Source organism: Coccinella septempunctata, chromosome 4, assembly GCF_907165205.1.
Source record: "Coccinella septempunctata chromosome 4, icCocSept1.1, whole genome shotgun sequence".
Lineage (NCBI taxonomy): Eukaryota > Metazoa > Arthropoda > Insecta > Coleoptera > Coccinellidae > Coccinella > Coccinella septempunctata.
The window spans coordinates 30822391-30841279 of NC_058192.1; the positions used below are offsets into that span (position 1 = coordinate 30822391).

General features: G+C 36.4%; 1 protein-coding gene and 1 long non-coding RNA gene across 5 annotated transcripts in view; both read left to right on the top strand.

The window, feature by feature from the left end:
- Window positions 1-18889, top strand: part of LOC123311970 (ATP-binding cassette subfamily C member 4-like) — a 161063-nt gene that overhangs the window by 28644 nt on the left and 113530 nt on the right. For both annotated transcript variants that reach the window (XM_044896114.1, XM_044896113.1), the window contains exons 3-4: window positions 212-322; window positions 376-510. In XM_044896114.1, the coding sequence (XP_044752049.1) occupies window positions 212-322; window positions 376-510 (246 nt within the window). The remainder of the gene's footprint in view (window positions 1-211; window positions 323-375; window positions 511-18889) is intronic.
- LOC123311972 lies at window positions 570-12250 on the top strand. 3 transcript variants are annotated; one of them, XR_006537563.1, is made up of 4 exons: window positions 570-2190; window positions 2435-3122; window positions 11555-11620; window positions 11841-12250. It is a non-coding gene; the product is annotated as an uncharacterized LOC123311972 (long non-coding RNA). The 3 variants fall into 3 exon arrangements; XR_006537562.1 differs by having other exon boundaries at window positions 570-1939; window positions 1993-3122; XR_006537561.1 differs by having other exon boundaries at window positions 570-3122.

The following is an 18889-nucleotide window of genomic DNA, read 5'->3' on the forward strand; positions in this document are numbered from 1 at the left end:
AGAAACCTATATTGACAACAAACTTCGACATTTACCGATCATCTGTTACCTACGCTAATAACGTTAATTCGTATCTTCCATACGACTAAAATCTGAGCCAGATAGTGCAAGACGTTATTCCATTACCGCATAACGTTATAAGCGTACGTCGGCGTTATACGCTTCTTCCATATCTCTCTATTATGTTTTCTCATCATTTTCGAATTTTCAGTTGGTTGTTGCCGTTTTTCAAATATGGATACACAAATGACTTGGAAGTGCAGGATGTGTTCAATACAACAAAATCTGATTCAAGTGAGGACTTGGCAGATACGCTGGAAAGGTTGTGAATGAATACAGTATTTCAAAGATAGTTATTGATGACATTGATTTCAGACATTGGTTGAATGAAGTGAGGATCGCTGAGAAGAGTACAAAAAAGCCTAGTTTACAAGTGGCCATTCAAAAAACATTTTGGAAGCCTTACGCAATCATAGCATCTGTCTCTCTGTTCAGAGCGATTATGTACACGTGAGTAGATATATTCGAAAAAATTACAACAGGGCAAGCTAATTCAGTGATTTGAAAGGTCAAAATTTGAAAAAAACTTCATATCAATATAGGTTCTGAAATGCACCTCACGGGCGCTAGAGCCTCTTCAACATGACCTCCAAAATCTGATCATGCGATAGCTTTGCCGAAACTTGACGGATTCGAATGAAATTTGATACATGGGAATTTTTTGATGAACTGACTCAGTGATGAAAAAATCGTATGATTCTCATCATCATAAAATTATTTCTAAATAAGTAAGTGATTTCATAGAAATTTCGATGAAAGCAGTAATTTCCGAAATAATTTTTGTACCAAAAAAGGACCCTAGTAAATTTTACAGAGCATCATTCTCGAGGACAAAGTGATTTAGCGATGATATGTATTTTGACACAATGGGAGCTACCATTTTTGTACTCATCAGTTGAAAAACTAATACAAGATGAAGATAGACAAATTAATGCTAGATTAGTTTTTCTATGATGACGGGAAATTGTCATTTCATAGATCATATTGTTGGATTGTTGTGCTAGGGAATGTGAATTTTGCTTGGTAGTTGCGTATAAGCAGTCTATGCGACAGGCGCAGTAAACACATTCTGCATGCATCCGACGCATTACCGAATCCATACCTTTACAGTTTTGGCATTTCGCTGATAATGAGACGTGCCAACCAAGAAACCGAGTTTATGAAATCTAACCATTTGTCGATACACTTGTGAAAAACTACCAGCAAGATTTCACACCAGGCAGCACATTTTGTATAGATCACATTTTCAAACAAAATATACCCCTCAACAGTCATAAATACGGAATAAAAATATTCAAACTTAGTAGTGAAGGAGGATATACCTGGAATAAGATTATTTACTGTGAAAAGGAGCAAGATACAGGAGCTCTGTTTCAACAAACGTAGTGATATCCTTTACAGAAAGTCTATTAGACCAGGGAAGTACAGCGATAACTGATAATTATGGGTTGTTCGGAAAGTCATTTCGTTTAGGTGGCCTAATTGTATTTTTACAGAAAACTTCACACTTACGGCGCATAATCATGATATATTTTGACAGATAATATAGTAAGGCTTGTTTGTTGAAATTTTTGTTTCATTCTTAGCTAAAGTTTTTGTTTGGTGCTCTATCAAAGATGGAAAATCAGAAGCAGCATTTTCGGCAAATTTTACTCTTTTACGATCGAAAAGTTCAAGCAAAGCGAAAATTATGTGATGTGTATGGAGAAGATATATTGACCGAACGACAGTGCCAAAATTGGTTTGCCAAATTTCGTTCTGGCAATTTCGATGTTGAAGATGCACCACGTTCTGGATGTCCCGTTAAAGCCGATGAAGGCACAATAAAGGCATTGATAGATGCAAACCGCCGAATGACAACTCGTGAGACTGCTGAGAGGTTGAATTTATCAAATTTGACCGTTCGTAATGATGTGAAACGTCCTGGTTTAGTTTCAGAACTTGACATATGGATTCCACATGACTGTGATTTGCTTCTCAATCAATCAACAAAATGATACATTTTTGAAGAAAATCATTACTGGCGACGAAAAATGGCTTGTCTACAAAAATGTTGAGCGCAAGTGATCATGGAGTAAAAAATATGAACCAGCCCAAACCACTTCAAAGTCCGATATTCAGCAAAAAAGGGTATGCTATCTGTTTGGTGGGATCGTTTTATTTGAGCTTCTACCGGACAATACTACGATTAATTCTGAAGTGTACTGTGATCCACAGGATAAATTGAATGATTCACTCGAACAGAAAAGACCAGAATTAATCAATAGAACAGGTGTAGTCGCAAGATAATGCGAGACCCATACAAGTTTAGTAACTCGCCAAAAGCTTTTAAATCTTGAGTGGGATGGACTACCACATCCACCATATTTTCCAGATTTGGCACCTTCACTTCCAATCAGGACGTCAAATATCAGTTGGACCAGTTTTTTGCCAGCAAAGATCAGAAGTTTTATGAACGTGGAATCATTCTCTTGCTCGAAAGATGGCAAAAAATATTGGGCCAAAATGGAGAATATATAATTTAATAAAATTAATCAAAGTTTATTTTCATTCCCGAAAAAAATTACTACAGTAAACAATTAGTATAAAAAAACATTTTTTTCCCACGAAAGTTCGAAAATTCTACGTGGGCAGTACATATAAAAAAAAGTTTGCAAAAGAATTGTGTGCACACAAGTAAGAAGAGAAAAAAACTATTAAAAAATTACAATGCTTAATTAAATTAATTTTCAACATTTGAAACGGTAAGTATTAAAAGTATTCACTAATACTATTAGTGAACGTATACTAGAATGATAATGATTTGGTTCGAATCCATTTTTTTTGTCTTTCCATTGTATGTTGTTTTTGCCTTGGTTTCTTTAATGTTCTTTGGAAGTATATTGTATAGTAAAGGTGCCAGGTAGGTATGTGATTTCAAACCAATAGTTTTCTTTGCCATAGGTAAAGGGATGTTGTGAGATCTCATGTCTTTCCAGGCTGATGTTGTACAGTAGAAGGGCACGGTCGTATAGTTGACGCACAGTAAACATTTTTGACAGCTTGTATGGATTTTCTGTTGGGTAAGTAATATGCTCATGGTACATAATTTTTAAAAGTCATTTTTGAGCTACTTCTATTCCTTTATAATATGAGTCTGATATTGCCCTACATGATAGTATAGCATAATTCAAATGAGGTTCAACCAGTGCTTGATATACCTTCGTCAGTTCGTCTTGTTCTCATATTTCTCTTAAAGTTTTGAATTTACCTAGTAAAGATCTTATTTTCTTGATTATAAGATTCACTTGTTCATTCCATCGTAGGAGGCAGTCCATTGGTATTCCTAGATATCTGATATATTCTGTATTTTTTATCTGAATAACCATTAGTTTTTATGAATAATGTATCAAATGAAGGTTTTTCAGTTCTAAGACAAGTAAATGACATAAATTTGGTTTTATCCATGTAAACTGACAACTTTTTCCTTTCAAAAAATTCGACTATCCCAGCAAATTCTTCTTCAGCCTCTAGTTTTAATTGGTTCCACGTCGGCGCCGTAATGTAGACAACTGTGTATCAGCAAAACTTATAATTCCATTGTCCGGATTTAAGGCAAATAATTCATTTATATAAAGTAGAAAAAGGATGGGCCCCAAAATTGTGCCCTGAGGCACCCCACATATAATTGTCTCTCCTCTACTTAAAACTTTTCCTACTCTGACTTTCTGTTCTCGTTCTTTTAGACAACTCTTGATTAAATTAAATGCTACCCCTCTCCACCCCATAATTTCCAATGTCTGCAACAATATTTCATGATTAACTATATCAAATGCCTTCGCCAGGTCAACGAATATGCATGCTGCTGGTACACTATTATCCATAGTTCAATTCTACTAGAGCATTAATGGCATCTTGTGTTGATCTTTTTTTTCAAAATCCATATTGATGTCTTGTACTTTTCTATAAAGGAAAGAGTGCGTTTCTATAAAATTCTTTAGAATATTTTCGCAACTGATGATGTTAAGGATATAGGTCTATAGTTCTTCAGCTTTGTCTGTTCTGCAGACTGATAATGCAAATGATACCATGACACCACGGCGGTTTTTAGGATATTCGGGAATATTCCTTTTCTGATACCTACTATTGTTGATGAGATATGTTAATGGTTTAACAATGTAAGTAGATATGATTTTTAAGGTTTCAGCTTTGATGGTGTCTGGTCCGGGTGCTTTATTGTTTTTTAATTCTTCAATTACTTTTTTCACTTCTGTTTCGTCCGTGTCAAAATATACAATGGAGTTGTAATATTTATGGTTTATTTGCAGTATGTGATCTTCGTGTGAAGTGAATTTCTCTGCTACTCTCGTCGCAACGTTTATAAAATATTTATTAAATTCCTCTGCTATCTCTCTGTCTCCTAGTGATGCCCACGAGACCAACGAGCGAGACTTTACTGTACTCTCGTCTCGTCTCGCCGATAAGACACGAAGTCTCGTCTCGTAGGCTCCTAGTCTCGTCTCGTCTCGATTTTCGTTCGAAAGTCTCGTAAAAGTCTCGTGGTCTCGTCGTTGATAACATTTTTTAAAAGCAGAATATTCAAATCTAATGGTTATAACGCATATTCTAGTTTATCTACCGAGCAATTTTTATCAATTATTTGCCGTTGGAAGTATAATTATAATATTATATGAAATTTATTTATTGATTGTTGTACTACCTATAGAAGTAAATGGAGCAAAAACTTCCGTCTATCGTTCAGTATCAGAAATCAAATATCTAGTTATGATTCTTTTAAATCTGGTGAATGAATCTACTGCTTCCCGGAGAAGATTTTCAGGTTTTCGGCCTCATTCGACATACAAGTTGATGTTTTAATATCGAAGAAAAGTTTTAGAATATCAAAATCGAATTTCGAATTATCATTTATATCTTTTCACACATTGAATTTTTATGGGTTCAGTTGTATTCGATTAATTCTAGTATGAAACTCTTTGTTATTTTCATAAATCATATCATATCGGTCAGGTTATAAACTGTTTGAATGAATTGGTGCAGTTTGAGGTAACTACTTGAACACACTGCGCAAAAAAATTAACGCACATTATGGAAATCTCAAATTTATTCTACAACTGAAGGTGTTCTCAATGATAAGTATTTTTATCAGAATTATGCATGCGTGTTATCCACTTTCAACGGTTTTCTTCAATACAGATGTTTTTTCCTAGCAGGAATAAAAAAAGATGATATTATCATTGGCTCCATTCTAAAATCAGTTGTTCTCGATCAATTCTAGTGATCAATAGTTTTTCTTTGGTTTGATTTTCTACACTCGATCGCTATGCAACGCGAAACACGCAATTTGACACAAGAGGAATGTGCGCAAAGGGTAGTTTTGCGAGAAGGAGGGTGGACATACACAAGAATTGCAGAAAGGTTTGGAGTTTCCCATACAAGTGTGTCCAGAATGTAGCAGCGATTCAGGGAGACACATATGAATGTCTGAAGACCAGAACAGGGTTGACCGCGGGTAACAACTGTCATTCAAGAACGTTACTTGAGAGTTTCTTCGTTGAGACAACGGTTTGCAACCGCTCGCCTCCTTCAAATTCAGCTTGAGCAAACTCATGAGGTGCAAATTAGCACTCAGACAATAAGAAATCGCCTCAGAGAATATGATTTAAGGCCTCGTGTCGCGGCAAGAGGCCCAGCTCTTACCCCAGTCCATCGAAGGGCGCGTTTGGATTTTGCGAGAGAGCATATCCATTGGGAAAGAGTTCTCTTCACAGATGAGTCTAGATTCTGCCTCTACCATTGTGATCGACGTTCCCTTGTATACAGACGTCCACATGAAAGATATGCTCAGTGCAATTTCCTGAATACTACTGGTTTCGGGAGAGGATCGATTATGGTATGGGGTGGAATATCTTTGACTGCTCGCGCAGACCTAGTGGTCGTTGATAATGGAGCTTTGAATGCTGATAAGTATATAAGGAACATTCTTGAAGAGCATGTAGTGCCATTTGCCCCATAGATTGGTGAAAATTTCATTTTTATGGACGATAATGCCAGAACCCATCGTGCGCGCATCGTTCAGGAGTACCTTGAAGAGGTTGAAGTCTCTCGAATGGAATAACCAGCAAGAAGTCCAGATCTCAATCCGATTGAGCAGGTTTGGGACAACCTCAATAGAAGGCTGACAAGTTCAGAAAATCATCCAGCTACTCTTAATGACTTAGGAATCCAACTCGGAGACTTCTGGGAAGGGTTAGATCAGAACATTTTAAGATCACTCATTTTGAGTATGAACCGTCGTTGCCGAGCTGTAATTAACGCAAGGGGTAGAAATACGAAGTATTAAATCACTTATCAGCATTTCAGTATTTTGAAAATTGTTCATTTCTCTTCTTTCACGTAAGATTCGGTGAAATCTCGAATTTTTCTTTCATTTAATGTGTCTTGTTTCGTTCAAAACCTTCCCGAGAGAACATAAAAAATAAGTTATAAAGTCAATGTAGAGTTAACTTTCATTAAAATTGAGATTTTCAGAATGTGCGTTAATTTTTTTGCGCAGTGTACATCAATGCGTGAAAAAACTAAGTCTTTTAAAAATTTCGTATACAGGGTGATTCTGTATACGAATAGTGTAACTATTAGGATATATAGGTACCTAATGGCTTTTCAAGGCACATTTGGTCCTATCAATAGTTATGACTATCCCTGTATATAATCATTGAATTCTCACTAAAAATGTTTGGTCCAAAATAATGAGAATAACAAACTGTACCTAGAAAATCGTCAACAAGTAGAGAATTGTCCCATCCATTCATGCCATAACCCATACCGTAATAGAGAGATATGGAAGCATCCTTAACGTCATGCGGTAATAACGTCAAGCGCTAATAACGTTACGACGCATGCGTATTTCCATTTTCAGAATAGCGGGCGGTATTAACGTTACCGCATGCCGTAATTTACGGGTGGATAACGTTGAACGTTATCGTAATTTACGTTGTTTTCTTGCCTTGCGCATTACTATTTTTCCGTTTGTTTTGACAGAAATAGGTTATGTTTTGAAACAGGAGCCTCTTAATTGACATTGAGACGAATTTTTTTTAAGAGAATAGTAGCAGAAGAGACGAAATGAGTTCCTCAAGAATAATCTGATAACCAAAGGTAAAAGTGTATGTATATCTTCAATTAATGGGTCACATGAAAGGAGGAGTCGAATGAAAATAGAAATTTCCATCCTAGTGCTTAATTCTGAGTACCTATTTCAATCCCATATTGATGATTATGAACTATGTAACTTGTTTTCAATAGGAAATAAAAGGGTTCAATTCGAGCTTTTTTTTATTTATTTATTAAGACTCATAAAAGAAGAAACATCTAGATTGGACATTGGCTTATGGCTTGATGCCAGTAAAGCACTAAACATACACAAATAATTCTACGTTATCTCTACATATCCTTCAGGTGATATTCCAATTTTTTCTTGGTAACTATAGTGGCCACTTATAGGTCCATGTTCATAAATTTCAAAATTATGAAAGCATCACTGTGAAGAGGTATTTTTCAATACAGTTTAATCCAACTCCATAAACAAAAATTCCTGTTTATATGCATCCATTAAACGCACATAATCCACAAAAACAGCATAAAATCAACCCAAAAAGCATTAGAAACCTATATCGACAACAAACTTTGACATTTACCGATCATCTGTTGCTTACGGTAATAACGTAAATTCGTATCTTCCATACGACTAAATTCCGAGCCAGATAGCGCAAGACGTTATTTCATTACCGCATAACGTTATTAGCGTACGTCGGCGTTGTACGCTTCTTCCATATCTCTCTATTATTATACCAATTTATTGAGGGCCGACAAAGGGTTTTGCTGCAAAATAGGCACCAGCTGTATCAGTTTACGATCTTTTCAGTTTTTCAGAGTGAAAGCAGAAATGAACGGAATATTTATGAAATATATCAAAGACCACCTGCTCCTGTTTTACAAACCCTGAAAGTTTTAACCAATAGGAGTGCGTTCGTCTTGTGAAGTTTATTGCAATGAAATGAAAAATTGTCCGGTCTCCCCTTACACAAATATAAAAGCTCTTTGAATTTCACAAAAAATGTGGAATAAATATCTCACTATTTCAAATCAAAACTGAAAGGGGATAATTTTCGACAAGAACGAGCCTTGAACTCGAACGATTCATAAAACAATGCATATTATTTCATTCTGGGGTAAATATAATTTATATCGAGCTCATTTTCCATAATCAGGAATGATGAGACAGAAAAGGCCAAGGGTGTGAGAATACCAATATCTATCATCTATATCATCTATTACAAATACAATTATGTTCCCATAATTTGAAATTTGAATGTAATATTCGTATTGTCAGATGTGATTCTACAGTCGATTGATGGTTTTGAGTTTCAATGAACCATTCCCGATCTCGATTTGCTTGTTAATGAAGCTTCTGCACCCGAAATGATTCCAAAGTTTTCAAATTCGAAAGCAAACTCCTTCTATCGTCCGAATTATTCACGAGACTACGAAACCATTGCGAGACTCTCGTACTAGACTCGAGACGAGACCAAGAAGTCTCGTCTCGTCTCGTACATGGAATATCAGGTCTCGTCAGGTTTCGTTTTAATACCTTCAATAAGACCCTTTTTCATCAACGCTTTCCTCTTCCTATCACAGCGCTTTATTTTTACTATCCTTGAGCAACTTTCTATAATTTCTTGTAGTTTTTCTATAAATAGCATCCAAGAACTAGTAAGACCAGCGATCAATTTTTTCGGTGGATCCAACTTCTACCACCAAATCAATAAAAAGAATTCATATATAAAATCAATCAATCAAATCAAACCGATTTATACACTGCAGTGATGTTTAATTTTTTCCATTATTTAGTATAGAATGCCCAAGCGAATAATTAAGCTATATGCAAGGAGGGATGCAGTCAGTGACTTCTTACCAAGGATTATACATTAAAGTTTATAATCTATAATTTCATAGGTTTTTTTTTCTATTCAGATTATTTTACGGATTTCTACTCCGGAAGAAATATTAGTTCAAAATAGACGGTCAGAGAAATTGATGGATATAGTAAATAGAGGAATTAATAAATATCCTATCATGTATAAGTTTTTTTCATACGAAAAGTCCTGGAGCCCCAGCTCCAACGATTAAAATGATCCACCACTATTCTATAGATGATGGAGAGCATGTTCCTCATATTTTTTCGAATGTGTGAAACGACTGGCCAAAAAAATGGATGCAGAAATTGATCAGACTTACACAGAAACATTTCTATTTCTTTTGACAGCCCTAGAGCTCTAAATCATTCATTCATTCTTCGAGAGTATGTTCCTCTTTTTTGTTTTGAAAATTTAAAATTGCCAAAAAAATTCATTTCCCATTGCATCCATTCCATCAATTTTCTTGGATGGCCATTTTCCATCGTTGGAGGTGGTTTTTCTGATACATTCCTCTTGAAAAATGAGGAATATGAGCATCATAGTAGACTGAACAGTTTTTGGTCCTCAGTAGTATGAACAAAAAATTATGTTAGGATATTTAAGTCATCCCTCTCTGTACTTTAACCATCAATTTACTTGGCCGTTTGTTTTGAACTGATTTATCTTCTGGAGAAGAAATCCTTAAAACATTCTGAATAGAAAAAATCGGTTCATTTGATCGTTGAAGGTGGCGTTCTAGGGCTGTCAGAATGAATTTTTTTCTGGGTACATTCTGATAATTCCTTTATCCACCAATTTCCTTGGCCGGCCATTCTGAAGTGGAAAAAATGAGGAACATGCGCTCCGTCGTAGACTGAATAGTTCATTTTTATCCTCGGAGCTGTTTGAACAAAAAATTATGTTAGTTATATTTTAGTCATCCCTCTATGTACTGTAGCCAAGAATTTTCTTGACCGGATGTTTTGAACTGATATATCTTCTGGAGAAGAATCCTTAAAACATTTTGAATAGAAAAAAAAAACATATCGGTTCATTTTGATCGTTGGAGGTGGGATTCTAGGTCTGTCAGAATGAAACAAAAAATTTTATGAATACATTCTCACACATCCATCTATCCACCAATTTTATTGGACGGTCATTCTGAACTTGAAAAGCAGCAGGAATACGCGTGTTTTCGTAATATGAAAATGAATAATGAAATTAGGGATTATACAACAGGATCTATAATCCTTGGTATGAAAAGAGTCCATCCCTCCTTACATATAGCTAATTATTCGCTTCGCCATACTATTATGGATAAAGGAAAATAAATTAACTGGTTGACTGCAGCTTTGGTATGAGAGATCAGCCGGCAGAAAAGACACGATTATATGACTTGAGGGAATATTATTAATTCGAGGAGGATCATATGTTGTATGTAATTAAACAAATTAATTTGGAATGTTAGAATCTTAGAACATTACAGTTTAAATGTTCCATGAGCTGTGATTTTCAACATCAATGTAGTTAAGATTTCAGGATGAAGAATATATCATAATTTTCCTTAGATTGATTTTCCTTGAATAGGTCAGGTAGTATTCAGGTAGATAGCTGAATGCAATCTCAATCTCCCAATTGAGAGTGCATAAACTCTTTACGTACTCGAAACGTTTCATTTCTATATCTTCCTTCATAAACTAAGTCAATTCAATTGTTTACGAACCTGAACATATCCTCTCAATGTAGTAATTTTTGATAGATCCTCATTTTGAACTTATTGTATATAACTGGCATGGGAAAAAATTGTTGGCAGTGAAAATAAGAAACACTCGAAGTTGATATCATTCATTTCAGTCTAACTATAATGGTACAAATCTGGGTCAGCTGATGACTGAAGTTAGGTACATATGTTATGTCAATGCCAGCTGATGTGCTGATCTCGCTTGGCTGTTTTGCGAAAATGGACCTTATCGACTTGAGTGAATGCACGAAATTTTTCAAAATTCACAATTTATCTAGATATTTTGCGTCCGAATTCGGATCACGGATTGTGCTACGGGATATGGAGGATTATTTTCTTGGTATCAGTTGTCGTTTTCTGGTTGGGTTCGTGTAGAAAAGTAGATAGGTTCTGAGGAATAGTAAAACTCCTCCGAAACTATAAGAAACGGCCTTGGTGAAGCTGGATGCGTTTACATTCGTGTTGTTAAGTCTCGAATTTCTGAAGCTATTTTCTCGTATTTTCTGTTTTCCGAGTCGAGAGTAGAACGCGCCTATGCTCCGGTTATTCGTCTTTCGTTTCGCATTTTTCGGATGTGCGGCGGTTTTCGAGGAAACAGAGAATTCCCAAACCTCTAAAACAGCTGATTTTTCCCTCTTACCTCTCTCACTCGGTGCTTATGAAATTAGTAGTACGAGATGATCTACTTCACCTGTCCCATATACATTTTCCTATGTTTGCTCTTCAAGTATTCTTATCACCTATTTATAATTTATGTATTTTTTCTGGCAAGATGACTTATTTGTGTTTGTATTTACAGATGTTTCTGAGGAGAACTCTATGAAGGTTGAGTAATGGTCGGTCACAGTTGTATGCAGTAAAGCAGGTAAGTACGAATCCACATCATCATCAGAGCTGACCTTTGTCAGTGATCAATGCATGATTTTGTATTGGCCGTTACACGAGTATAATCATTTATCATTAACTTATATCCGTATTCCCCCATAGTATTAAGGTGTTCTTTTGTATATGGCTGATTTTATAGAATGCCTATATTGATATCGCCAATAAAGAAGGATACATTATTTTTATTTTTCTTCTTACAGGATTCCAGCAGCATTGCAAGATTCCTATTGAATTCCTCCACAGATGAACTTGAAGATCTGTACATAGCGATGACCTATATGTTTTTATTAAGCTTTGTTATATTGAGGTCTATAACTTTTATTTCTCCAACCTTTACTATGTCAAAACTATATTGTAAGTTACTCCTTATAAACACAACAACACCATTATTCTGATTAAATTCCATTCCATATTGATTGAGATCCCCTACTTTCCATGTTTCGGCTAGAACTATGCAATTTACATCAAAATTTAACTGTGATAAAACAATATTGAATTCATCAGAATTTTTACCTATACTTCTTATATTATTATGTAGAATTCTTAAATTACCGCTGTTTTCTTTATAGATAATAAATTGTGTTCTTCTGTGATCTGAACATTTCTGGTACACGGTTGCTCTAATTGATAGTTATACATGCGGTATTAATATAAAAATGGCGAAAGAGCTGAGGAATTCAGGATACAGGTACATTTGGTCAAGGGAAGACAAGGTTTTCTGTAGGAAGGGTGAGAACAAGAAAATAATTCATATTCAAAATATTAACCAAATTGAAGAGATAAAAAAACAAAGTTGAGTTGAATATAATCATTAATGATTGTTTTTTTATCTCTTCAATTTGGTTAATATTTTGAATATGAATTATTTTCTTGTTCTCACGCTGTAGGAAGGGTGATAGTTATTTCACAATAAAAACAACTTATAGTAATTTATTTCCTACAATTGACAATGTTTCGGTCAAAGCTTCGAAAGCCTCGCATAATGTCAAACTTCCCAAGATTTCTTTGCCATCATACAGCGGAAATTATAATGATTGGACAACTTATGATGATATTTTCATGAAATGCTATTTTGTCAGACATTGAAAAGTTTCAATATCTTTTGGGTTCTTTGGAATCTCAGCTGAAAGGTTTTCCACTCGGTTTTCCATTAACTGCATAGAATTACCATATTGCTTTCGAAACTTTGACTAAACGGTATCAAAATAAAAGACTTTTGGCAAATTCATGTTGGCAAAAGATCACAAACATTTCAAAGTTGACAAATGAGTCGGTTGAAGGTTTGAGAAACCTACTTGATACATTTTCTGAAAATTTGTCATCTTTGAGAAACTTTGGCTTACCTGTTGATCAGTGGGACATTCTACTTTGTCATATTATAATTCAAAAATCGGATAATGCTACAATAAAACGTTTTGAATTACAAGAATGCTCGTCAGATATTCCATCGTTCAAAAATTCACATAAGTTCCTTCTGAACCAGTGCACCGCTTTAGAATCTGCAGCTCTTTTACGTCTATCAAACCCTACAGTCCACTTCCACAAGTCCAAACAAACAAAAACTTTCTTCAAATAAATCAACCTCTATTTTTCTTGCTTCTTGTCTAAAATGCAATCAATGCAATTCATCATATAGTATTTATAAAAATGCTCTTTATTTCTGTTCAAAACTCAAGCTGAAAGATGAAAATCGCTCAAAGCATCAATTGGTGTGTTAATTGTTTGCATTCTGCACATGACATTTCGAAATGTGCTTCAAAATCCAGTTGTCGCTCTTGATCTCCACCATTCTTTGCTCCACATCCATTCCGATTAAACAGAAAAACAAATCTTACCGTTCCATATCTATTTGATGATCGGTTGTTGTGAGCAATGATGCCTTTTCAAATGATCTTATATCTATGAATCACGCTTAACTAATAGATTGAAAGTTTCTTTGAAATTCCGGCATTGGAAGGGTACCTACTTTTCTTTATTATGTCTGCCCGCGTTCGCATTTCCCACAACGACTCCTACAGTCGAATTCCTATTAATAACGTCTAATCAATAAATTAAAGGAATATGCGGAGTTTTTTGCCTGGTATTTCAAGTTATTGGTACGTTCCAAAAACTCATTTTGTGAAAATTGTATAATCTGTTTCAAGTTCAATTAAGGATTTTCATCAAGTATCGGCCACATCAATTCAATATTTGGAAAAAGCTGAAACTAGCTCTTTGGCCACCTGGTTTTTCAAACTTGTTCCAACTTCGTTTTAAAAACTCATTTTGTGAAACATCGTATAATCTGTTTCAAGTTCAATTAAGGATTTTCATCAAGTATCGGCCACATCAATTCAATATTTAGAAAAAGCTGAAACTAGCTCTTTGGCCACCTGGTATTTCAAACTTGTTCCAACTTCGTTTTAAAAACTCATTTTGTGAAACATCGTATAATCTGTTTCAAGTTCATATACGGAGTGGTCCCTTGGAAAAAATCAACTACTACCGTATAATGAGTTTATGTCGAATATATTCTTTATGACTTTAGCCTTGCGGCTTTTACAATCCTCTCCGGAGCAACAGTTACTCATCCCAGATATCAAAAGGATTAAGCTCTGTTGGAGTCCTTTCCAGGTTTTCGGGCTCGTGGTGGTGGTCGGGTTCGGGCGGCTCCTCGGCTTCTTGCTGTCGGTTGGATTCCTGATCCACCCGCACTTCCTGTCGAAGCAGGTGCTCCTCTGCATTCCCTATCTACTTGCGTAAAATTCTCGCCGTTCCTAGCAGTGCCGCCTTCTGCATGACTCTATAGATATACATATACATACAGAACCCTGTAATCGTGATTGCCGACAATGACATTTCAGTTAATAACAAAACAAATAGAGAACAATCAAGTCAAGTTATACTGAATGATTCTAATAAAAATGAGGGAATACCGGTAACTACTAATCATGAATGGAATGCTGTCAGGTATGGAAGAAAGAAGAAAAACCTAATTTGTACTGGTTCAAAGAAGTTCAAAGAAAACACAATCATTAAGGGAGCCCCAAGGAAACGATGGGTATACGTCGGGCGAGTCGAAGGAAATGAAACATCCGAACAGGGCATTAAAGACTATTTGAAGGATATCAATGAACATGAGAGCATCGAAGTAAAAAACTCAAAACTCTTGGTAAAAACGCCGCTTTTAGTTTGGGAGTTCCTTCTGGCGAATTATTTCAAATCTTGTGTGATCCAGAAGTATGGCCTGAAGGGATAGTGGTCAGAGAGTTTTCATTTCAGAATTTTTTTCGTAAAGAAGGTACCAGCAGAATGTAGTGAGAACTCAGATCTAGCGATTCTTGCCACAACAAAGCCACATGATGAAAGGTTTACCATAGTACATCAAAATCTCAGATCAATTGGAAATTCAGCGGAACAAGTTGAAGACATAATTCAAAATAACATTGATATAAAAATCCTTTGTTTCTCTGAACATTGAAAATCGATAGAGGAGCTCAGGAACTAAAATATTCCAGACTACATACTTAAGGCATGGTTTTGCAGACAACAGGGAGAACATGGTGGTGTAGTCATATACACACATAGAGATCTGAGTGTGTATGAAAGGAAGGACATGGGTGAGATTTCAGTGAAGGGCTCTGTGGAGTGTGCAGCAGTGGAATTTTCAAGTAACAACAATAAGATTATATGCTTCACATTTTATAATGATGGTAACGTAAACATTCTAATTGAGAAACTGAACATTGTTTTGAATAAAATGGAATTGGTTTCCTGAATTCCCATAATATCAAACAAACAATATTTGAACCAACTAAGGTAACGTCTACAAGTTGCACATGCATTGATGGTATATTTACCAACCTTAGGATACCTTATCATTCGTATGTCCTAGACACTCATATTTCTGACCACAGAGCGCAGACAATGACATTCATGCCCAGAGAACAGTTTGGATGTAGAAGAATTTGCTCAGATGAAAATATTCAAGTGTTGAAAGCTCTACTGAGCAGTCAGAATTGGTCAGTTCTGAATGATTCGGATGATGTAAATAAACAATTCGATGCTTTCCATGATATATTTTTGAAACATTTTAATGTAGTTCGTCCACTCAAAAATTTTAAAATAAGAAACAAAAAGTACAAACACCCAAGCTCTTCTCAGAAGCAAATGAAACAAAGATTGGATGTGCTGCTAGTATGCAGTATAAATGATGAGAGATTTATAGATGAGTACAACAAAGTTAAACGTGAATATGACAGCTTATTAATTCAAAATGAAAAAACAAAATTATAGAAAAATAATAGAAAGTTCAGATAATAAAAACAAAACTGTCTGGTCATCTATCTATTTTTGTACTCCGTGCCCGCAAACTTCTGACATCCCCCGGTGATGTGCTGGATAGTTTCATGTGTCGCACAGCCATAACGACTGCTATCGTCCGCCACTGAGGCATCCTTGGCGATATATTTCATGTAATTTCTTGTTGGAATCACCTGATCTTGGATGTCATGCATGAAGCCCTCTGTCTCAGGAAACAACCTTCCGGAAGTCAACCAGTAGTTCGACGCAGATATGTCGACGTAATCATGGTTGACCTCGTTCTGGTGCCTTCCATGCAAAGGTTTGCCAATCAGTTTTTGCATTTTACTTTCTGCAGAGTGTTCGACGGTTTCCAAGTGATCCTGTTGTATAGCTTCAACGGTGTAGAACTATCAGCAACACAAACTACTCGATGGAGTTCTGACGAAGCAGCCTTGCTCAGGAAATATTTTCAAAGTCCTTCAATTTCTTGGGACATACGGTTGGACAAATCAACAATTCCTCTACCCCCAAGATGTCGTGGCAGCTCTGTCCGTTCTATTGATCTTTTGGGGTGATGTTTATTGTGTTTAGTCAGCATCGTCCTTATTTTTCTCTGTAAAGCTGCTAAATCGGTGGTCGTCCAAGAGATGATACCGAATGAATAGCTCAGCGCCGAGCAAGCGTAGGTGTTAATCGCTTTTATGAGATTCTTGCTGTTAAGACCAGTTCTCATTATCCTTCTCAATCTTCGGGTGAACTCCTCCGTTAATTCTTTCTTCATCTGGGTCTGACTGATTTTTCTTGCCTGTTTTATGTCTAGATACTTGTATGTGTCTCCTTCCTTCAATGCTTCAATTTCTGCACCTTCATTGAGTTTGAATGTACCATCTTCTATTTTCCCTCTCGTTATGTTCAGCAGTCGACATTTTTCTAATCCAAACTTCATTTTGATGTCTTCTGAAAATCCTTCCACCATTTTCAGCATCTGTTGCATTTGTTTTTTGGTAGATGCGAAGAGTTTCAAATCGTCCATGTAAAGTAGATGCTTCAGTTTCATCATAGTTCTACTGCCGCTTTTGATGGCAAATCCGTAGTCCGTAGAGTTCAATCTATGAGACAAGGGATTCAGAGCCATGCAGAACCAGAGGGCTCAGCCAATCCCCTTGGAAAATTCCGCGTCTTATTGGAATAGGTCCTGTTGTAATGGAGCCATCTGCTGCTTTCATTTGAAGACTAGTACGCCAGGTTGACATGGCGTTTTTCAGGAACTTAACAATATTGTGATCCACCTTGTAAATCTTCAAGATCGTCAAGAGCCATTCGTGAGGTATAGAATCGAATGCTTTTTTGTAGTCTATGTACGCAGCGTAAAGATTTCTTCGCTTGGAGAACGCTTGATCGCAGATAACTGAATCTATTATTATATATATTAGTTGTTCTTTGCACCCTCGGCTGTCTTTGGTGCATCCTTTCTGTTGCATGGCGATGATGTTATTCCTTTCGCAATGGTTGTGAATTCGGTTTGAAATGCACGATGTGATTAATTTGTACATCGTTGGAAGACATGTGATTGGTCGGTACTTGGATGGGTGTTCTGTATTCCTTTGGTCTTTAGGTAACAAGTATGTTGTGCCATATGTAAGGAATACTGGCATTCTTTCAGGATTTTCAATGACATCATTTATTGCGGAGGTCAATTTGTCATGCATGATCCATAGTTTCTTGATCCAGAAGTTCTGTAATCCATCAGGCCCAGGTGCTTTCCAGTTGTGCAGTCCTCTGATAGCTGATTTTACTTCTTCAATTGTGATCATGTCATGTTGCATCGGCTCATATTTTATAGCTTCAGACTTTTCATCTTCAATCCATCCGGTATCTCCATTGAACTGAGGTTTCGTTGATAATTGTACGGTCCAGAATTGTTCAATGGCTTCCTTTGGTGGTAACTTTTCATTTTCTCCATCAGAAGATGTGAGTGACCGGTAGAAAGTTTCTTCCGACTTTTCGAATGAATTATTGTCTCTTTTCCGGCTATAATTGCTTTTATATCTTCTCAGGCCTTCTGCATACAGACTTAGCTTTTGCTTCGGAGTGTCGATTATTATTATGACTTTAGCCTTGCGGCTTTCACACTCCTCTCCAGAGGAAAATTCACTTATCCCAGATATCTCAGATATCAAAAGGATTAAGCTCTGTTGGAGCCCTTTCCAGGTTTTCGGGCTGGTGGTGGTGGTCGGGTCCGGGTCGCTCCTCGGCTCCCTGCTGTAGGTTGGATTCCTGCTCCACCCGCACTTCCTGTCGGAGCAGACGGTGTTCCTCTGCATTCCCCATGTACTTGCGTACAGTTCTCGCCGTTCCGAGCAGTACCGCCTTCTGCATGACTTTATAAATATTTTCGTCCAACTGAAGTTTTCTCAAGTTCTCTAGTAGTTTCTTCGGTATCAGGCCTGTAGATGAAATGACAATAGGGATGGACTTTATATCTTTCAGCTTCCACTGTCTTCTGGTTTGTTCCTCGAGATCTCTGTATTTTGAAATTTTTTCAGTGTGTCTATCTAGAAGATTGTTATTATTTGGAATCGCCACGTCGATGAATAGTGCTTATTATTATTATTATAGTTTCGTCCAACTGCAGTTACCTCAAGTTCTCCGGTAGTTTCTTCGGTATCAGGCATGTAGATGAAATGACAATAGGGATGGTCTTTATATCTTTCAGCTTCCACTGTCTCCTGGTTTGTTCCTCTATATCTCTGTATTTTGTAATTTTTTCGGTGTGTCTATCTAGAAGATTGTTATTATTTGGAATCGCCACGTCGATGAATAGTGCTCTGTCCTCATTCTTATTGAGCAATATGAGGTCTGCTCTATTGTGGGTGAGAACCGTGCGATCCCAGTAGAGCTTGTGATGTTCATTTCCCAATGCTGCATCCGGATGGTAATTGTAGTAAGGAAACTTTTTCGAACT